Below are 22,734 nucleotides of genomic sequence, written 5' to 3'. Positions count from 1 at the left end.
ATCGGATTTAGGGTGTCATATTATCTTATTAATGTATCAAGTCATTTTAGGCACACAGGGAAATTGAACAATTTTCTTTTTGACTGAACAAAAAAAGAGCTTACATTAAGACATTTACAGTACATAACATTCTGGAAAATGTCAGATTTATTGTTATTATTTAACAACGTAAACTAACACATTTTCCACCACTAGCTACATCACACATTGTTCATATTATGAACTATTAATAAAATCAAAATCTTACTTGGAATAAAGGTGTTATCCTCTAGGGTTACTTGTCTTTAAATCCATAAATTAGTGGAAAACTTAATTTATTTCAGTAGTTTAATTCAAGAAGTGAAACTCATATATAGATTCGCTACACACTGAGTGAAATATTTAATGCGATTCTTTTTTTGTATTATTGTTATTTTGATTATTACATTTAGATTTGATTGCAGGTGAGGAAAACCCAAAATTGACCATCTCAAGAAATTTGAATATTACATAAAAAAACAATCAAACATTTCTTTAATGTATAGAAATTAGTTAAGAATTGGCTTTCTCCAAAGTATTTTCCTACGTTTCATGATATACTAATACACGAGTTTCACTCCAGCAAAGTAAATAAACTTTTCTACCAATTTACTGAAATGCACCTGTATATTTTGATTGATATCCATATACAGGTTAACAGCTTGTGTGTTATTTGTACATTGGAGACAATATCATTTTCGTGCATTGCAAGTAAAGCAGATGTGCTACTAACACTGTCCTCCACCCCCAACAAACTCATAAAGACTATGTGCAAAAACTTTCTATACAACTGAACTGCATTAACAATGATCACGTGACCTCAGACTGACACTACATTAAGTACTTCTGCAAAATCTTATGCAATCCAATGCAATCCATAACATCTGACAATGGTTACTGCAATATTGCCCTGCATCGATCAGAGAGGTTTCTTTGTCATATTAGTTACCAGGATAATATACTGCAGCTCTTGTACTGGATCTCATTAGCTTGTGCAAAAATACCTTATGTGCTTTTTAAATTCTCACCAAGCTACCAAAGTTCATTACAGGCTGCATGAGGCAAAAGAAAACCCCAAATCATTATTGAAAACTAGTCCTTAGTGTTCATCCAAAGCTGTAACACAGTAAATATGTAATTTGTCTGCTTGGCTTCACTCAAACAAAATGTGAGTGGTACATTTGTGGGTTTATGATATGAATCCACTCGTCTGCTCCTCGCTGGAATGGGTGTGGTAGAGAATGTTTGGCTTCAAGTCTGCATTTAGGTTCATTTTTTAGAGTCACTTGCTCACGTGTAGCGTATCCTGGAACTTTGTGCTTGTGTAGTGCACATGGAAACCTTTTTTACCGATGCTGTCATCCGAGTGAAATAATAACACCAGGGCATCTCCGGCTGAATAGATCTCCTCTGGAGCCTGAGGAAGAAGAAAAACACACTGCTGTACATTGATTGGTTGATACATAACAGTGACTTGCTCATGGGAAAAGCAGACAGCATCTCTATACTAGAGGCACTTCTTAAGGTGTAAGAATTGCATCGGTTCAAATGCGACCATTGGAAGTTTTCAATCTGACGAATGGCAATGGCATATGGGGTCCCTCAAGGGTCAGTTCTTGGACCACTCATCTTAAACCTGTATATGCTACCCTTGGGTCAAATTCTTCAGAACCTTGATGTTGACTATCATACCCATGCATATGACACACAGTTATATCTAGCAGTGTCTCCAGATTGCTACAGTTTAACTGAGGTGTTGTGTCTAAAACAAATTAATTGCTATATGCACCGAAATTTCCTTTAATTAAACCACAACAAAAGCAAAGTAATTGTTTTGGGCAGTAAATAAAAGAGGATTGCTGTTAGTAAATACCTTGAGTCACTCTCTTTAAAAACCAAAGACCAAGTACGAAACATTGGTGGGCTGATAGATTCCGATCCAACTGTCAGCAGTCATATCAAATCAATTATTAAAATAGCCTTCTCCCAGCTGAAGAACTTATCCAGATTGAAGGCTTGCATGCGCCAAGCAGAGCAGGAGAAGCTCATCCATGCTTTTATCTCAAGAAGACTTGACTATTGTAATGGTCTTCTGACTGGACTCGCTCAAAAGAGCATTATACAGCTGCAGCTCATTCAGAACACTGCAGCTCGGGTTCTGATCAGAGCAAAAAGATCAAAGCGTATTACTCCAATTCTAATTCTCTACACTGGCTCCCAGTAAGCTATAGAATAGACTTCAAAGTCCTGCTACTGGTGTATAAATAACTAAATAGTTTAGGTCCTCAATACATGATAGAAATGCTAATGGGATATAAACCCAGTAGGGCTCTGAGATCGACAGGCTCAGGTCAGATATAGTCCAAAGCAAACATGGTGTTGAAGCATATAGCTGTTATGTTGCACACAAATAGAATAAGTTGTCAATAGAGATGAAGTCAGCCCCAAGACTCAATGTTTTTAAATCCAGATTAAAACTACGATATTCTTATTTCTCATGTTTATGACTGAGCTTTTTAGAGCATTTTCATCTTTAAAAAAAACGAAAGGTCCATCGGTAGACTCGCCTGACTTGGTCTTGATTTTGTATTATAATTTTTTTAGATACTTTATTATTTTTCTGCAAATTGGCCTACTGACTTCCATTTAAGACTATGATCCAATTTTCCAAAACTTCTTTTTCTTCTTTTCCTTTCGTCTTGGCCCGTTAGGGGTCGCTACAGCGTGTCATCCTTTTGCATGTAAATCCAATTTTCCTAAACAAAAAAGAATAATAATGTGACTAATGAATGCTTAAACCTACTGTATAGGCTCCAGCTCCCCGAACTCTGAACATGATAAGCAATGTAAAACACGGATGGCTGGATACCAACTCTTTGTGGATGCCAACTAAGTGAGTTACAGCATCTATAGAGGGGAGGCCCTTCTATGAGGAAATAGAGTAGCTGCTTATTAACCAAGTTAAGGCTGATATGTTTCGATTATTTACCCCCCATCCGCAGAATCGTCCCAGCCTCGGGGACTTGATGTCAGCTCCGTCGTAAAGCTCGACATAATCGTACCCGCAGTCGGGCTCCTCCTCGATGTCAAACACTTGAAAGAGGAGCGCCACTCCGTAGCCCTTCTCAGCAGAGATTACCCACAAACAGTCGGAGCCTGCGGGGTAGTTGTTGTCTCCAAACTGTGCATGAGAGTACAAATCTTTCGTCGTGACCTCGGCGCTAAGGCTTCCTCCGCATTCTAGAGCAACCGCAAAATTAGAGGGTGAAACCGAGGAGCCGTATGGAAAAAAAGAAAGGGATGAATGCTCTTTACTGAAACAAACCGAACACATATTGCTAGTATTCTATCACCTGCTGCATATGAGGCCTTAAAGCCTCTCTTCTGCACTGAGTTGTCCGAGAAGAAATGTAAAAACATTGCGTTGTCACTGGAGATGACGGGAGAAGGCTTCTTGGTACCACAGACGCGACCCAGACTTGGGGCACGGACATCGGTCCCATCGAAGAGTTCCAAACGGTCGTAAGCACACTCCAGATGAGCCTCCATGTCGATCTCATTGAAGACCTGAGGTTTTTGTGAAGAGAGTGAAAAAGCACATGCAATCTAAGACAACAAACGCTTTGTTGAACTGTTTTTCCTTACAAGTTTGATCCGATGGCCTGGAGTGGTGGACAGAGTCCATGTGCAGGCCTTCTTACTGGGGTACTTTTCAGGCCAGTTGGGGCTGCTGATTGTGCCTGACGTGCCATTTACCAGTAGATCACAGCCCGCTGGAAAAAGACAAGACAACATTTCACAACAACACAACGCAAACCGCGTCATTTGGCAGCCACATTATTTCCACTTCTCCTATACTGCATTTGCGTTGTGATGATGCAGATGTCAAAGGAAGTGTTTTTTGTTTGTTTGTCAGTTTGTCTTTCTTCACACCCTAAAAATCACGGATGCTTTTACAAAGGTAAATGTCAAGGTCATGCCAGTTTATTTAAAGGAGACGTATTATGGAAAATTGGTTTGTATACAAGTAGTTGGGTCTCTGGAAAGCCTGCCCATAAATTAAGTGCAAAATTATATTATACACACAGTGGAGTGTGTGTGTGATGCTGCCTCCGTTACTTCGACTGCCTTTACTTTATGGGGGCTCAGCTGATAAATGATCAGTCGAGGGTGTGTGAAATAGGGTGTGCAAAGTATACTATAATTCTTGATCTTTGGGGGATTTTGATGAATGCACGACACAGACATGTTATTTATTTCTATAATTGTGAAAACAAATCACAATCTGTCTCATGAAAGGTTCCCACTTTTTTGGAGTGTTAAATCAATGAAAAATTATAATATAGTGTGAACATGTAAGATTAAGGTCAAGAAAATAAAGCCCAACACAGATGGTGTATACAAGGTTTACAGAACATTCATCAAAAATGTACCTTCTGAAGTATTTGTTGGAAAGGGGTCCAAATTGGATTCATTTGTGTTGGGAAGATTACCTTGGTAATGTAGTTGGTAACAGTTACAAGTTACCCAGCTGAAAATGTAACAGTAGTGTAACTATTTCAATTAATTTCTCAAAATATTATAACAAATTACATTTGATCACATTTTTTTTCCTTTTCTTAATTTTGAACGAATGAATCAACAGGACCCTTGGATGTCTAAAAAAGTGGATTAAAAAAACCACAGCTCATTATTTTGGAACCAACCAAATAGTTACTCTTTACACACATAATAAATTGATAACAAAACATGATGAAATGTAAATATATATCCATCCATCCATTTTCTGAGCCACTTCTCCTCACTCGGGTCGCGGGCGTGCTGAAGCCTATCCCAGCTATCATCGGGCAGGAGGCGGGGTACACCCGGAACTGGTTGCCAGCCAATTGCCGGTCACATATAAACAAACAACCATTCTCACTCACATTCACACCTACGGGCAATTTAGAGTCGTCAATTAACCTACCATGCATGTCTTCGGGATGTGGGAGGAAACCGGAGTACCTGGAGAAAACCCACGCAGGCACGCGGAGAACATGCAAACTCCACACAGGCGGGGCCGGGGATTGAACCCTGGACCTCAGAACTGTGAGGCAGACGCTCTAACCAGTCGTCCACCGTGCCACCTGTTTTGAGGTCGTATTTGGAAAAAAAATGTCATGTTTCAGACTACAGCAGAATGGCAAATGAGCTGATACAGCCAGTTATAAGCGTTTGCTTTAAAAGGAGGAAGTGATATGAAAACAAAATCTGCTCTTTTTTAAAATGGAATTATGGAAATTTCCAAAAGCAACTGTATCTTAATTGTGAATGGGCTTTCACTTTTCTACCTTCAAGGTACTCAAAGTGCTTTAACACTGTCTCCTTAGTCACCTACTGATGATGCAGCATCTGGAGCAACTGGGGGTATAATGTCTTGCTCAAGGACGCTTGGATATGGTCACAGGGGCCGAGGTTAAAAACCCACAAACTTTTGGGTTGGGAGACGACCACTCTACCACCTAAGCAAGGCTGTCCTTGTACACATTTTCTTCCAGTAATGTAATGGATTACAATTACATAAAGTGTCATTAAATTGCGTAATCTCGTTACATTTAATTAGTTACACCCCGTCACTGGTGGCTACTGTAATAACTTCATAATGACGCGATATAGTAAAACAGCGTATCTTTCTTTTTTTGCAATTTGAGTGCTTTAGTTTGAACACTCCAGTGGATAGCAGCGACACACACATGCACCTTCCTTGCAGTCATGCTTGTTGTCGTGCAGCATGAAGCCGCTGTGGCACTGACATCTGTAGCTTCCCATGGTGTTGACACATGCATGCTGGCAACCGCCGTTTTCTTGCGAGCACTCGTCTATATCTGCATACATGGGGACAAAGTTTAAACATACAGTGTGAGCACTTGCAAAATAAACACAGACAGGAAATTACACTACTGTACATGTGCTGTCCAATTTTCAAAAGACAATCAAATTTGCATTTTAAAATCAACTTAAACATACTGTATTTTGCACATCTTCGAATAGTTCATTCATCAAACATGTCACCCTACCAAAGAAGAAGTGAGCCTTGAATCCTCTTTTGGAGACGGTGTTGTCAGACTTGAACTCGACCCTCATGTTGTTTTGCAGTGAGGCGATGGCCTCCGGTTTCTCCGCTCCGCAGAACTTCCCGTGAAGCTCTGAGTCTGCGCTTGTGCCACTCCGCACCTCCACGTAATCATACTTGCACACCTGATGGTCGGAACTTTAACTTGTCATGGTTATAGCACATAAAGTCACACGAGTAACTTTTCTGTACTTACGTCGTTGCCTTCTGTCTCAAATGCGTCAAACACCAGAGTGATGCGGTACTGGATGGGTGCCACTAGCTGCCACACACAGTTTTTGTTGGGCGGGTATTCCTGAGGCCACCCTGGGGTGGCGAGGGAGCCGCTCAGTTTGGTGATAAAGCCGCCACAGGCTGCTGCTGATGGAAGGAAATGTTACTTTTAGATTCATGAATGGGCAATACTCTCCTCCATTAAACATGCACATTTCGTGATTAAAATAACTTCTATTTGCTTTAGCAACTTGTAAAACCTAATAATGACTCCACTGTATTACTTTGATTTCACATACACTTTAAACATAGAGCACATAAGACTTAAAGACGGGAATTGATTTATCACATTTTACACTCACTAACTGTATAACCTGATAATAAATGAGAAAATATGTAATAACGTGGTTGTACTTGACAGTGGTGTAGAGACATGGCACGTAATTTGCTCAATAAGGTAACCAAATTATTAAAAAGAGGTTTCTGTATGATGCAGTATAGATAAGAGCGCAGGTTTATTATTGAGGTTCTTGAGTTTATATGATATAAAAGATTGTGCAGTGGTGGGATAGCAATAAGGTTTAAACAAACTCGATAAATATGCTCAAATCATTGCACACAATGGTTGAGACAGGACCACAGCTGTATTAACAAGGAAATGCTTCCCTCTTGTGGAGAATATAGCACAGTACAACGTCGGTACAACGAAAGAGGTTCCTGAATTCTCATTGCAATTTAGCTAAGTGTGGATTTTGTTAAGACTGTCTATGATTTAGGATACTCCTCTATTCAAACCCACACGAAGAAAAAGAAAAAAAAAAAAAAAATCCTGCGTTGGCCGGGAATCGAACCCGGGTCAACTGCTTGGAAGGCAGCTATGCTCACCACTATACCACCAACGCCTGATCTGTGAAAGATAGTTCTAGACCTCTGAGCAACTGAGGATTTGCTTGGTATTTACAGATGTTACGTCTCATCCTGAGATGATTAGAAGTCGAGCGCTCACTCTCACAGCTGGACCTGTCTGTGGCCAGTACAAATCCAGGATCACAGGCACATCTGTAGCTGCCTAGAGTGTTCAGACAGTACTGCTCACAACCCCCATTATCAGGTCGAGAGCACTCGTCCAGCTCTGAAAGGTGAACGGCAAGGAATAGTGTGTGGTTTGTTTTGCACAAATAAAAAGCAATGTTTGACATGTGTGACCCAGACCTTTAAAGAAGCTGGCAGAGAACCCGGCCTTGTTGACCGAGACGTCAGAGGCGAAATTCAGCCACAGCTGGTTGGTGCTGCTTTTGATGTTTTCTGGTTTGTCGTAGCCGCAAAAGCGTCCGAGCAGCGGGCTGTGTGACGAGCCTCCGTCCCTGACTTCCACATAGTCATAGGCACAGCTGTCATGACTCTCGAGCTGCAGCCAACAGCAAAATTTGTGAGGAGACCATTCACATTAAGATTTAAAGGCAATTTAGCGTATTTAATTCACCCAAGAAGAATGTTTCTGGAGTGTGGGAGTAAGCATGGAGAGTATATGCAAACTCCACACAGGAGGGCCTGCATGAGCTGACTTCGAGACTGTGCGGCAGACATGCTAACCACTACCTAACTGCATTTTTTATTTCCTTCTCTCCTCTCCAGAAGTATGGGAACAATGATGACAATTTCCCAATCCTCAGTAGAGTTTGTCTACCAATTTACATAAAGATACCTTCTTCTTCCGTTACAAATATACTGTCTTCTATTCTAAATTGTCAATGTATCTGATCCAGATGTACATAAATAGCTGGAAATAAAAGCTGAATATTGATCTCTTGTAGTTATTCATCTTTTGATGTCAAACCAATAAATCAAATTGTGGCCTCACTTTTGAGAAGAACATATCTTTTGATTTTACCTCAAACGACTGGAAGGAGAGACCCACTTCATAACCCTCTGCCACTGTGACTTTCCACACACACATTTTGTTGGAGTGGTAGTCATCGGGATAATTGGGGGACTGGATCTGGCCGCTGTCCCGCTCCACATCCCCACCACAGACGGCTGCACAGAAGGGCGACAATTGAGATTTCTACCTCACCGAAGATGACGAGTGCGGCCGCATCCCGCGCGCTGTACCTTCGTAGACGGCTGAGAAGCCTCGACCCACCCAGCTACTGCTGCTCCTGAATTCAATCCAAAGTTGACTGTCACTTGAGACAATGGCATCTCGGACTGTGTCTCCACAGAAACGACCTTGACATAGCACATTACACGACCTTTTATAACTGAGTCAGGCATCGTAAGTTTATTCAAAGGCTTCTTAACAATTAGAAACCTTTCAGTGGGGCTTTTTTGCAGAAGCCGTCTCGAACCTCCACGTAGTCATACCAGCACAAGTGACTCTTGAAGACATCCATGGAAGTAAAATTCAGAACAATCTAAATGAGAAGCACAGGGTAGGCGCCGGTTACAATACTGTACTGTAACCTTGTAACAGTACGTGTTTTTCCCCTGTTTGCTTTCCTGTCGTTCTTGTTGTTGTTGTTGCGAGTCATTTAGGCAAGCCAGGCTAAATAAAGGCACAGCATTGCAGGCTTTGTTCAGTAATTTGAGCTGGAGCGGCCGTTTTTATCTCTGGCATTCAGGGACGCGCTTCACTGAACTGACTGGGACCGTGTAACGTCTCCCTCTTATGGAAGTAAAATCAATTAAACATTCATGATTGATTCATTGGCACATCATCAAGTATAAAATGTCGCATCCATTCAATTACAACCAAACTAATTTTCAGTCTCGTCATCATTTCTGTCTGGAGTTGTTGAGCAAGGCATACGGTGACAGTTTGACACTGAAACATCCACCTCTCCCTATTGTTTTGCGCTTGTGTTTATTAGAATCAAGCCTATCCCAACAGACTTTGGACAAGAGGTGGGCTACACCCTGGACTGGTCGCCAGTCAATTGCAGGGCACATACCATTTAGACAAACGAAAATTCACATCTGTGGACAATTTAGAGTCTTCAATGAATCGAACATACATGTTTTGAAAAACTCAGGAAAACATGCCAAGATACCAACTCAGAACTTCTCAACTGTGAGGCAGAAGTGCTGAACACTGTATCGCCATGCTGCCCGAGCCAAAAACAGATATGTCCAATTTCAATTATTTCCTATGGGAATTTTTTTTTTGCAAAATACTAATACTGGAAATTAGAAGTTGAACAGTGTCCTGGAAATGACTGTTTGACGCCAGATATTCCACTGTTAAGTTCAAGGCATAAAGAATGTGTTTTTCTTGCATTCACTAACCACACAATTCAATTCAAGAGCTGTATCGGAAATACAGAATAAACTTTTTGTATACGTTTTAATACAGCTCTTGTATTGGATTGCATTATATGTACCAAATTTTGGGAACTAAAACACTGGGTTTAAATAAATAAATAAATTTAAAAAAGAAAGCTGTCTTTGTTTTTTCAACTGATTTAGGACAATTTTGCATCGCTGAATCTGAAAATGACATCCATTTTTCTTCAGGTCAGGGTTGTTAACAGGTCAAGTTGTTAACAGGTTATTAATCAAATATTACAAACTTTGCTTATTGTAAATTGCACAGTAGACATTGATAAAAGTAACTACCTATAAATTGAATGTTACGTCACCCAATTCAGGGCATGTACCTTTCCAGCGAAAGTACATGTAAACAAAACCATGTGGCCATAGTTCAAAAAGTTGACCTGATTGAACAAAGCCAATGTGATATTTGGATTCAGCATCAAAATCATCCTAAATCAGCGAAAGAATCTTCAATAAATTTGTGATTGACCAGTGTAATAAAAATCATCAGTCAGTCAAATCGAATAACATTATATATATGATCACCTTTTCTCCACGTGTGACAGAGATCCTCCATACACAATGAATGTGTGCAGAGTAACCATTTGGAAAATCAGGGGAGGAGAAATTTCCAGCACTGTCTTGCAAAGTCTCCCCACATCCTGTCATAATCACATAATATCACTTTAGTTGAATGAATGATGAATGTTAGATCATTTTATTATTATTATTTTAAAGCTCAACAACTCTTACTTGGGCATTTGTAGAGTTTGCGTGCTTGCGCAATGTCCCCTTTGCTAAGCTTGAGCCTCTGTCCAATAGAGGGCCGGCCTCCATTGACATCATAACGGGGCAAGATCGTGTCCAAGAAAACACTTCTGTCTCAAAACAACAACAACAACAACAACAACAACAACAACAACAATTACAAGTGAGCAATTAGAGGGTTCACACCAAAAGAATAATCGGTGTCTCACATGCAGAAGCCCTTGTTGCTTTATTGATAATCTTTTGATAATCTCTCAGCAGGTTCAGGGCTTACTCTTGTGTGGTTCCCATGGTGATGCGCCCATGAATGGCAGGCATGTGCAAACACCGGGCTCTGAATGGGGGCTTTTGGCCTTTGCCAGTCAGTTCAGTGAAGCGCGTCCCTGAATGCCAGAGGTAAAAACGGCCACTCCAGCTCAAATTACTGAACAAAGCCTGCAATGCTGTGCCTTTATTTAGCCTGGCTTGCCTAAATGACTCACAACAACAACAACAACAACAACAAAAATGACAGGAAAGCAAACAGGGGGAAAACACGTACTGGACAGAACATTGGCTATGAAGATCAATATTGTTCATAGTTAATGTGAAGATAGCAAAGATCTGGCTTGGGGGGGCCAACTGGTGTACATTATGTTTCCATCCCAACAAATAGGTTATTGTGCTGAACGCCTTCCAGCTGGGAAAAGACCATCGACATGCCACTCCAAGTCTGAAGTCACAAACCTGAGAGAAAATTGATATACCATCATGACTCCACTGAGATGTACAGTAATCCTCTGACATCACACAACAGCAGCAGCACCCAAAGAGACTGAATTCTTGAAAAGACTAGATCAACTCTATTCATTACTAACTTATACTAGATAACATAAGTCAACACGACCAATTTTGCAGAGATACTAGAATGTAGATAACTATATTCTTCCTGCATTGTTATTTGTTCATTCATGTTCTATACTGCTTGTACTGTTTAGTGTCGCTGAGAGCTGGAACCTATCCCAGCTGACTTTGGGGCGAAAAGCAGTCTACACAAAGGACCGTCACTGAATAGGAACTGAACCCACGCTGCCTGCACTTACTTCAGACCAGTGAACAAATATACCATGAGTAAGGATTAGGTTATTTGATTTAAAAAATATACAAATGATCAAGGACATCCAAAAATGATGATACTAGTGAGAGATTGGACCAAGGGTGATATTTCAGACTTCACAGGAGTCTTGAATGCAGCACAAGTAAACAAGTCGTCCAGTCATGTTGGTGGTGGTGGTGTGCAATGCAGACTGGTGAGAAAAGTGGGTTTTTTCCCCTGAACTTGACTTTTCACATTGATAAATTAAAAGGTCCTGGTCACCTATCCAGCTCGAAACAGTCTTTTGTTTTGTTTTTTTTCAGTCATGTGATCATGCAATTATTGCATAATCCTGCCAACAAGGAAGGAGGAAATATAAGATTAAGTTAAGAAGTTGTGAGAGAGGTCAAACTCATGAATTCGGTGATTCTCAAAGTGCTAGTGCTATGCGAGGAAACACTAAATAACATTTTGAAACTGTACATAATTTTACAGTGGTTTAAACTTTTTTTTTTTTTTTTAATTCAGTAAAGTATATTTCGCTGGTGTCAGGCGTAATCCTCATACCTCCAAAACCATCACTTTTCAGGAACCCCTCCCCCAAGGAATGTCATGTTTGTTGGGCCATTAAGCCATTTTCAACACATTACTTCGCTCTATAATTTGTAAAAATAACACACACGTGGGTACTGGCAAATAGTATAGATTTTAGAAACATTTTGAAATTTACCCAATTTGGACAGAGGAGGTTTCGGCCCAACGCCAGCGATTTGTTCAGTACAGTTCAGTTGTATTTTAAGCATAAAACAAATGTGGATTTAATGTATTAGAACTGTTTTCAAACATTTATTTAGGAATATTTTTTATTTATGTGCAACGCATTTTGAATCATAATACAAGTACCGTTTTTTTATTTTCCTATATTTAAGTGTAGTGTTAATTTTCAAACTGCGCGTAATGTTTCAGTGGATTATATTTTTGGGGGACTAAAACGTGCCTCATTTTTGATTAACACTTAGGGCTACTATGTTACTGTATTTGAATTTTGGCCTCGATGGTGGTACTTGGAGAGCTAAGCATTGTTTGAGGTGGTAATTGGTGTGAAAATGTTGAGCACCAATGCGCAATGCAATATTCAGCAGAATTCTGTGCAAACCTGGAGAACGTATTCCTGGCGTAATGCATGATGCTGCCGAAGTCGTACACCTCACCAAGTGAGTCAACCTCGCCCGGTTCCATTTTCAGGAAGTTGTACTCCTGTCCTGTTTATGTGCAGCCAGTCAGTGGACATAGCGGAAACATCTAGGGCTCAGGTCCATTTCAATGCAGTCAAATTTCCATGAAGTACCTTGTTGAATGTTGTCTCTGTTGATGCTCACATGCTCGTCACGGTCTGGCCTCGTGTGTTCATGCCAGAAACCAATCACGTGGCCGAGTTCATGCACCACAATGCCAAACTTATCACAGTTTTTCCCTATAGAGATGGCCTGAGGACCGCCGCCTCTCTTTCCCACGTAGGAACAACACCTGCAGGAGGAGACACTGTTCAGGGCCCCAGCCTGTAGATTGCATCTTTAAACAACAAAAACTTGGCCCGCTTTACACTTAGATTAAAGAGGTCATCCAGTTCACCCGCAAGGTCTGTATGTGAAAACAATGTAGCTCTCTTCAGTCGTCCTCTCCGTGAATATGACACAAGTGTTCTTCTCCCAATGACGCATGGCCTGACGGAAAATGGCCCGCTGATTACCTACAAAGAAACTCTGAATCAGAGTTTGACTGCTTCAAGATGGGGCCGTCATCGGCAGCCGGAACCTACCACTGAAATTACTGCTGATCGCGTACGGTATGATGCCGTCGGGCCAAATCCGTTCAGATCTGGAGGTGGCTGCCCTCACCCTCCTTGCCCTCCTTCTGCTGTTATGCTGACGGTAGCGCTGTTTACCAGCTGCTCTCTTTCTTCTGACTATCTCATTGGAAGTGGAGATGTTAACTACAGAGAAAGTGAAAGAAATCAGCAACTGAATTTGGACACAACCAGATTTAAAATCATCGTCATAAACAAAGTATCATCAGGGATGCACCGATAACGCTTTTTTTCAGACAGAGTATGAGTACAAGTACTTACATTTGAGTACTCGCTGATACACAACACATGTACATGGTACATGTTTCACTCAAATATAACACTTTTTAGAGTATCAACTTGTCATTACTGACATTTTAACATCCGAATGGATGTTTTTTTTGTTTTTTTTAACAGTCTTGCCACCCATGTCACGTAAAAATGGCCTGAAACAAGGCATTTCAGTTATGGAGTGTCTCAGGAGTTCATCAGCCATTTTGCAGAGCAGAATTTGTAGTTGCCAAAAAGTGTTGTCATCCGGGCCCTTAAAGTATCTCCACATGGCTAACAGGACTTCTAATCCACCTGCCCATAAGTTATATGTCAAGCTCGGAAAGTGTTATAGCTGTGTACTAACAGAGCAATTTTTTCGAGTCCAACTACAGACGTACAGTATCGCGGTATCAGTGCACCCCTGAATATTATACCTGAAGCTGTCTGATTCAGTTGAGCACTTTCTGTTTTGAGGGTGTCTTTAAACATGAGCAGTTCTTCTTCATCCAAGGCAATGTCTCCCAAAAAGGCAGCTGCAGGGTACAGTTGAAAGATTTTTTTACAAACACCAATCAGTGTGATCCCATACTAAAAATCACAAAAATATTTTCTCTCTTTAAATGTTGGCTTCCGCTGTAAAAGATGTAGATGATTGCCTGGGGCATCGTCCACTGCAGTGAATAAAAGCTGCACTTCAAATGGACTCTTTTCCCTCCAAAGGAAACAGTTGGCGGTTTCAATACTATGACATCTTTAATCTACTTTATCAAGAACTATTTTGTTTGGTTTAGTTTTGTGTAATTGTGGATAACTTTGGACAAAGCAAAGAGGATCTGTCGTCATCATCAATCTTCTTTTTTCAGCCCCATTAAAAAAAAAAAAAAAAAAAAATACACAGCATTTGAACCATTTCATGATAGAATAATTTGAGCAAAGGACCACAGGGAAAAGCAAGAGGGGAATTCCAAATTAAATTAAAGTAGTAATCTTAAGATAAAAAAAGTATGTATTTTCGTGTAAAAAAAAAAAAAGGAAAATACCTTCAGGATAAAACTTTATTTTTTTAACTACAATGTGGGCCGATTTTGAAATGTACTGTTAAAATATGACATGCTAGCTAATAATTTTTTCCTGTAAGATTGTGACTTCACTCTAACACTATATTATTTTTGTTTTGTTTTCAGTGTCTTTGTGAAGGTCGAATTTCTGATACAGCTCTTATATTGGAGATCAGATTGAGCACTTGTCCCTAACAAAAGGTTCAGTGAGGGTATGTGCACTCTGTGTGATGAACATTTCTTTCCATTAATATGATCACACATCCTGAAAGAATGAATATGTCATGTTGCTGAAATAATTCCAATAGTGTAACAACTTTTGATAAGGTGAAATGTCACAATGCAAAGATTTTTTTCAAGCAAATTCACTCATGCAAATGGCGAGCGTTAATGACTTGTCAATCCTGCAGTATGCGCGCAACCCCATGCCGTGAAGCCAATAGGGATTCTTACAGGCTACCACTGCTGCTCCAGCCTGGCCTCAGTGACCTCCAGTCTCCAGGCAACTATTGTAGAGAAGAGTGTTGGTGTGTTTTACAGGAAGTCACGAATGGAAAGGAACCCCGAATAAACTTAAGACACCATAATTGACTAATTAAAGGTCCCCTTCCATCAGAATCCCTTTTGTCTACTGTTTTATGCATAACATAGGTCAAAATATGTCTGTGACATGGTTTAAGGTTGACATCTATACTGTTTGTCGTTTGAATGCAAAAGCCTTTGAACGCCAAAACCGCTTGTTTGAAATTGCTGACAGTGTGACATAGTGGTGGTAATTATATTGTATTCATATATTTACAGTATATATTATATCTGACCACTTGGCGGCTCTTACCCGCCCACTCAATTCAGCTGAATGGCAGCACGGCATTTCCAGGTTTTAAGCGAGCGAGTTTCAGCTGCTGCAGGGCCATTCAAATACTATTAAGTAGAGATGTGTTGTGTTTTACAACAATACTTAACTATATTTGCCATTTCTAATGTAACTGTGGTGGATGAAATAACGAAGCTTGCATTCATTGTCACCAGCAATGGCGTCGCTCCGCAGCACTCTCGCCGGTCCTCCCCAGCGAGCTGGCGAGGAGAGCGCTCTTCGCCCCCACGGCGACGCCCGCCCCCCGCGGCTTCTCACAGTACGGCAGGAGTGCAGTGGAGCGCTCTCTCGCCGCTGAAAAGGACCAAGGTGGCATGTTGGTGTGACGCGAGTGCGTGTTCAGTGTGTATAAATCATTGTGAAGCACAGTTCACCAAGCGTTAGCTTTTTGGCCCACTAATAGAGAACGCGAGCTGGCTGAAATTGGATGTGGGTGAGCTAAGAGAAGGGGGGATTTATTTTGAGCTCGTCATCTGCTCCCATTCATGTGTATCGAACTGGCCGCGATGACCAGCGCTGGTGACAATGCATGCAAGCTTCGCTATTTCATCCTCCACAGTGACATTGAAAATGACAAATATAGTTACGTTTTGTTGTGAAACAACATGTATAGATATAGACTGCATTTCAATGTGCGTTCCATGTGTATAAATAACTCCGACGATCAAACTCGTGAGAGGGATTCGAGTCTGAACGAGCCCTCGAAGGATGTAACATCGATCTGGCAGATGCCGTGATATGGACCAATCAGACGCAAGCTGTTTTCCATATTTAAGTAAGGGAAGATGAGTGATCCAATCAGAGCAAAGCTCATTTACAAGTTACATAATAATGAGAAATTTGAACATCTCAAATGCCAGGTGGAAATGATCAACTGGAATAGCTTCAAAAATGACATTTTGGGCATCTCCAATCAATATTATCATGCAAACCAGATAAAAGGGCAACAAATATGATCAAAATTAAATCCAAAAACAGTGATGAAAGGGGACCTTTCAGTGTTTGGCCTATTATACCTTAAAATTATCTATTGTACTTTAAAGATTTTATAGTAAATTGATTATTATACGATAGAGTCGTAGTCGTCATAATGCAACTTTTTAGTGAATAATGCTATGACTTGATTACATACATGTCAGATGTAAATGTCAATTTTGGTGCTACACTCCGAGATAAGAGCAATTTATAGTAGATGAAGTATTTGGTTTTGGTTAACTTACTTAATTACACAAGAGGGGCATTTTCAATGAATACCTAAATCTACTCTTACAGTGTTAATCAAAACTGAACATTATCACCTTTGTAAAGAAAGACAAAATTTGTGATACAGCTCTTACAGTATATTAGATTTTGCAGGTTTACCTAATGTAGGTAAAGTAGATAACGTCTCAAGAAAGGTTGTTTTATGACGTTTATATACCAAAAAGTAAGTCTTAAAGTACGCAATGTCTGGGCAGAATGATACAGCTATTAAATTCCAACCTTTTTGCAATATATTAAACTGTATTAAGAAAAAAAAAATACACATTATACTCAAAGATGAGCTCAATTGCTATTACCAGCTTTGCAGGGATCCTTGTAGTCAATCTCATCATCCAAGTATTGAATTTTTGGATCTGCGTACTTCCAACCAACCAAATGAGAGACTCGCAAACTGCACAAAAATAGGTATGTAAAAGCAAAGAGCATTATTTAAAAATAAAAAAATCAAGCAGAAACAAACAAACAAAAAAACATGGATTGCTAAAGGAAGAAAATTGACGTCAAAAGTTCCTCGACAGTGTGATATTTGAAAGTGCTGTCGTTTTTTTTTCTCTTTCAGGTCTCCATTCTGCTGCAGAGATTAGTGGACATTCAGGACAGAGTGCACATGCACGCACACACGCACACACACACACACACACACACACACACACACACTCTTACTGCTTACACACGTCTGATGCCACTCACATACTGTCAGATGACATGAAAGCAGAATATTTTAGAACAAACAATTCAAAGCATTTATTGACAACAATATAATATGAGCAAAATGATGAATAAAATGATGACTTTGGTGTCAGCAAAATTTCATCTAAAGGTTAAAAATGACATGGGGACCCAATGGTGAATCATGACCCAAGCACAAAATTGAATTATTCATAGAATTTGGAAAATAATGAATTGTTTAGCTAAATTCAGGCTGTCAGTTCGTCAAAAATTTTTAGTTATTGTAATTACCTAAAGAGAGGCAGTAAGTTGTCCAGTCGACGTTATAAGTACCATTATAACTGTCATAGAAGTGTAAAAAAGAAGGTAACTACTGTATAATACAATGAAACTAAAGTAAAACTACTCACCCCTTGAGGACGCATGACAAACAACGGAGAAGGAAAAATATTTCATTTGTGGCGTTTTTGTAGTCTAGGTCTGCTGATAGAGAATAGTTTTGGATTTGATTATTCTACCGATTGTCCGATCGATTAATTGAGTAACCGAATTTACATGAATTTTGCATTATTAAAGAACAAAATGTACATGTAGTGCAGGTATTATTGTTGTCCACTAGGGGTTGTCATCCCCACGTTACATACTATAATATCTGTGACTTTGAATGTGTGTGGTTTTAAAATGTGAGGCCTGCCCTGGTGAGTGATGTGGGAGTCAGCAAATGAGAGTGTAGCGTTGACTGGCTGTTAACTGGCTAGACTTGGCTTTTGTGAGCTCAGGTTAGCGGCTTGTTTATTTAGCTTGTCACCGTTTGGTCAATGAAGCGACTGAAAGTGCACCGGTGGTGGCTGAGTCTATCTTTTGAGTTGTGTGGATATGACAGTACGTCCTAACAAGCAGTGGTAGGCTATATTCAATTAGCTAACATTGATACTTTTTGTTGGTGATCGTAGATGTATTGTTGTGGTACGTTCGTTCTGTTTTTTAGGAGATATTGCACTTTATTATTCATCCATCCATATTGCTGTGAACATTTGAGATAGGGACTTTGGTTTAACTTTTTTTTGTAATCATATTATTCGAGTGCTTCGTTTAATCGTTTCAGTCCAATTTATAGTTATTGCCGTTATTTTTAAAGTGTTTTACCTTTGATTTAATTTAATGTATTTTCATTTAAACCAGATCCTTTCCCATGCTGCTTCCTACTCCCATTTGATTTCTGGTTTTATGGTTATTAATACTGATTTCCTTTTTTCCATCACTGGTAACCTGTGGTCGTGTCACAAAAAAACAACACAAAAAAAGCCAAAGAAAAAGAAGAACACACTTGCGGTGATGTGGAGTTAATTCTTCAGATTGTATCTGAGCTGAAGCCTGAAAAGATTTGCTGACATCACACATGATGATGGCTTGAACTCCATCGTCAATTTTTCCATTTTGGTTCAACTCACAATTGTACCTTTTGTTTATATCATGTATTGGCTGTTTGTGCATCTGAGTGACTGATTAACACTTTATTTCCGGTATTCTGATTGCACATCCTTTTAAATATCTCATTTGCAGTGTGCCGTGACGGTGGAAAATCACAATGAAAAAAATGTAATGGGCCATTCCCCCCGCCCCCCGGTGAATTCACTCATGCAAATGGTGAGTGTAAATGAGTGTCAACTCAGCAGTGCGCTTTTGAAGCCAGAGGCATTTTACAAGCACCCACCCACCACTGCTTCAGCCTGGCCTCAGTGACCTTCAGTCTCCAGGCAACTACTGTGGAGAAGAGTGGTGCTGTGTGTTGGAACTTACAGGAAGTCACGGGTGGAAAGGAACCCCAAAACAGCTTGAGACTTAATAATTGACAAAGTCATCGTTTGGCCCATGGGATATCCCTGACATGGCAATCATTTCATTTTGATTAAATCATGTCTGCCAAGATTGTCTTTCAGTACACACTTCAACAGGGTAGATCATGTATAATGATTTTTAACATCTTAACCGATTTTTAAAATGCGAGAGACCTTAGAACATGACGACGAAACCATTTGTGTGCTTACTGCTCTTATAGTGTGTGATGTACTCCAGATGACCAACACGGCACACCACACACACATTGTAGCGATATCTCCATCGACAATTGTGAGTCTCCTCCGAACCAGAAGTCTGGTGTAGTACCGAGACTGACCGGTGAGAGGCAAAATGGTGCCACTGGGCATCCAACATAAGAAGAAATAGAAGAAGCTAGGCTAACTGATAGCTTTTCTAATTAGTACATTGCGGTGGTGAACTCTACTCCTTGTCATGAATGGGGGGGGAAAAAAGCCAATAGGCAAGTTAAGTATATCCCTACAAAGATAATAATGCTCAATTGTGTGTTAAAACACTTTTGTGCCAAAATGGAGTGGTGTTTCTCATATGTTGGCCCCATTTAGCTGCGTGTGTATACTTCAATACTCGAAACTACTCTCAGTATTACTCTGTTAAGTTCAAACACCACTTCAAACCACAGCACAATTTTACCAACGCTGTAAAACATAGACATAAACAACTGCAATGACATACTCCTATGGTTTGTGACACTGCATAGTGTATAAGGTATATGATATGAGGGCTGTCAGAAAACTTTCACAACTGGTGTCACAAATTACACATTTTACTCTTGGAAGTAATACTCTGGAGTCTAACACACTTTCCCAGCCTTCTTTGCCACACCTTTATGCACTCATGGAAGGATTCTTCAGGGATCCTCCGCAGCTCCATCGTCCATGTCTTCAAAACGGGTCTCCTTAATAATCCCTGTGGTCAGGAACTGTCGGATGCTCATGGCAATTTAAGCAGGCGCGCTGTAATTGTGGAACAGCCACGAATTGTCCTGCCACAACTCGTGCCAGTTCCCGCTCACCGAACGAATCACTGCTGCAGGATCTTTTGGCAGACGTGCTGGTGGATTGCCTGGCTCACAATGAAGGGAAAACCGTGTAGCTTGTACTTTAGGTTTGAAATACAACACACCCAATATCTTTTGTGACACCACTCGTGGAACTTTTTTGACACACCTCATACCATAATACAGATAGACAGCTTAATGTAGAAGCAAAATACTATTTGAAAACAAAAATACTGTTGTTCCTAAATCACAAACATCTGTTTTTACCCAATTCATGGAACAAGGACTAAGATGTAAACAGATGTTGAGCTGTGGAATACACAAAAACCAGCATTAGTTTTTCATTAGGTTGTGTATGCGCCCCCCGCCGTGCTGACACGTTTAATTCAAAGTATTTTATTATTATACTTTGTGGTAGTACAGTCTCAGACATTAATTGATTAAGAACAACACAGCTGCAGGTGTGTAAAAGCATCATCAAAACTGCTAATTTTATTTAATATATATGGGTAATTATTCATCATTGAGCATGTATGAGAGGAAAAATGATCCCAGAATCAACATAACCATCAGAAATTGTGCTCCCACCCTTCAATATAATATGGTGTTATGAAAATTAATGTGGACGTCAGTGGCGTCAAACTTTGCGTTGGTAGCCTGTTGTGTCGCTTTTGTTTTTTTAGGTTTTTTTAAAGGTGCCTATGGTGTCATCTTCCGGGGAACATTATCTTCAGCGGGAGTTGGAATGTCTCTTCCAAGAACCTTTATATGTGTTTGCCGTGGTTTTATAGCAGTAACTGCTTTAGACAAGGTTAATTGGCCCACCTGGTTGGCTGACTTCCGGCTGCTAATTAGGGATTTGTCTTCGACGTTAGCAATTAGCCATGAGCTAATCCTCTGGGGTCAGAAGGAACTAACTTCCTGTGCGCCTATTTCAAACGGATTAATTTGACTTTTATCCTGAACAATGAAAAATAGAACTACTAAGACTTGTGATGGTTGACCGAGCTGTGATTATTGTGGCCTGTGGCGTTAAAACACTATTACGAGTTCAGGATTTATACACCTCTTTCTCATCTTGACCAAATGGTTTTGTCTCTTTTAAGTTGTTTTTAATCACCTTCAAGTTGTCAAATTCTATGATTTCACCCACCACTCGGCCGTAATTATATTGTTTTTTAAAATTGTATTTATTATTATTCAGATGAACCAACAAATAATGTTGTGCTGTGAATTGCAATGTATGTGTTCGCCACTAAGTGGCATTAATGCCTTAAAATGATTTGAGACATCCTGCAGAAGAAAATTCTAATGTGCAGCACTACACTACGGAGCCCCAATGGTGCAAATGTATGGGGAAAATAAAATTCATTGATAATCTGCACCCTCAGTTTATTCATCTGTACCCTCAATTTACTAATCTGTACACTCAGTTTAGTCATATTTACTCTCAATTTACTAATCTGTACTCTCACCAGGATGGATTTCTACTAGAGCAATATTAGTGCCTTTCAGTTGGGGGGGGGAAGGATGAAGGATATATCATGCCATGACAACTTTAAATGTCCACGGGCTGGATTGGACGCGCTGACAGGTCGGTTCTGGCCTGCGACCCACATGTTTGACTGATTTGGGCTATGAGTATAAATCAATCAGATGAACAACAGTAAGCATGGCAGTAACTGAGCGTGCCTTTTTGTGCCACTTGACAACATAACAAGATTCTGACGCCGCTCTGAAAACTAGTTCATTGTGTGCCATTATTCATAACCTCAAACTGTCATAATTACAGTAAGTATTTTTATGAAAAACACTTATAGCTATAAACAGCCACCCATTTTCTCTACCGCTTATCCTCACTAGGGTCGTGGGGGGCTGGAGCCCATCCCAGCTATCTTCAGGCGAGAGGCGGGGTACACCCTGAATTGTTCGCCAGCCAATCGCAGGGCACATATAAACAAACAACCATTCGCATGCACATTCACACCTACGGGCAATTTGGAGTCTTCAATTAACCTGCCACGCATGTTTTTGGGATGTGGGAGGAAACCGGAGTGCCCGGAGAAAAACCCCGCAGGCACGGGGAAAACATGCAAACTCCACACAGGTGAGGCTGGGATTTGAACCCCGTTCCTCAGAACTGTAAGGCAGATGTCCTAACCAGTCATCAACCGTGCCGCCGGCTAGAAACATAAAACAATCAAATGAAAACCAGTAACTCCGGCAATAGCTTCCCTTCTTGTACAGCGCGACGACGTACTCTTGAGCCGCGCTGTTCGTAACCTTAAAAATGTCGTAAACCGAGGATCCCCTGTAATGTACACTTTTGGTTAAAAATAAAGCTGAATTCTGTTTTGCTAGTCGTTTTATCAGAT

At 40.3% G+C, this 22,734-nt stretch overlaps 1 protein-coding gene and 1 non-coding gene across 4 annotated transcripts; both read right to left on the bottom strand.

Moving 5' to 3' along the window:
• Positions 1-250: 250 nt before the first annotated feature.
• Positions 251-17,292, bottom strand: LOC133413618 (bone morphogenetic protein 1-like). Of its 3 annotated transcripts, none has more exons than XM_061698225.1 (20): positions 17,109-17,292; positions 14,052-14,150; positions 13,318-13,491; positions 13,131-13,248; positions 12,847-13,025; positions 12,655-12,760; positions 10,409-10,533; positions 10,202-10,317; positions 8,655-8,757; positions 8,456-8,572; positions 8,235-8,380; positions 7,556-7,751; positions 7,350-7,475; positions 6,327-6,490; positions 6,075-6,255; positions 5,757-5,882; positions 3,664-3,791; positions 3,372-3,585; positions 3,008-3,258; positions 251-1,435 (listed from the first exon to the last, which is right to left on the bottom strand). In XM_061698225.1, exons 1-20 carry the CDS (start codon positions 17,236-17,238, stop codon positions 1,301-1,303), a joined length of 2,934 nt encoding a protein of 977 aa, XP_061554209.1. In that variant the 5' UTR covers positions 17,239-17,292; the 3' UTR covers positions 251-1,300. The 3 variants fall into 3 exon arrangements, with proteins under 3 accessions (XP_061554209.1, XP_061554210.1, XP_061554211.1); XM_061698226.1 differs by having other exon boundaries at positions 6,327-6,487; XM_061698227.1 differs by lacking the exon at positions 251-1,435 and having other exon boundaries at positions 3,060-3,199.
• On the bottom strand, positions 7,174-7,245 carry trnag-ucc (transfer RNA glycine (anticodon UCC)). The gene has a single exon. It is a non-coding gene; the product is annotated as a tRNA-Gly (tRNA).
• Positions 17,293-22,734: the final 5,442 nt, after the last annotated feature.

Source organism: Phycodurus eques, chromosome 15, assembly GCF_024500275.1.
Source record: "Phycodurus eques isolate BA_2022a chromosome 15, UOR_Pequ_1.1, whole genome shotgun sequence".
NCBI classification, from domain to species: Eukaryota; Metazoa; Chordata; class Actinopteri; order Syngnathiformes; family Syngnathidae; genus Phycodurus; species Phycodurus eques.
The sequence above is the reverse complement of the archived record's forward strand: the minus strand, read 5'-3'. Positions and strand labels throughout refer to the sequence as shown.

Bases quoted from the DNA above. Each gene is read 5' to 3' on its own strand.
- LOC133413618 (XM_061698225.1), bottom strand. From the start codon at position 17,238: ATGCTCTTTGCTTTTACATACCTATTTTTGTGCAGTTTGCGAGTCTCT. The intron at 3,586-3,663 runs GTAAGGAAAAAC...CAAAAACCTCAG, and splicing joins CAGGCCATCGGATCAAACTT to GTCTTCAATGAGATCGACAT. The intron at 3,259-3,371 runs GTGATAGAATAC...CGGTTGCTCTAG, and splicing joins TAAGGCCTCATATGCAGCAG to AATGCGGAGGAAGCCTTAGC.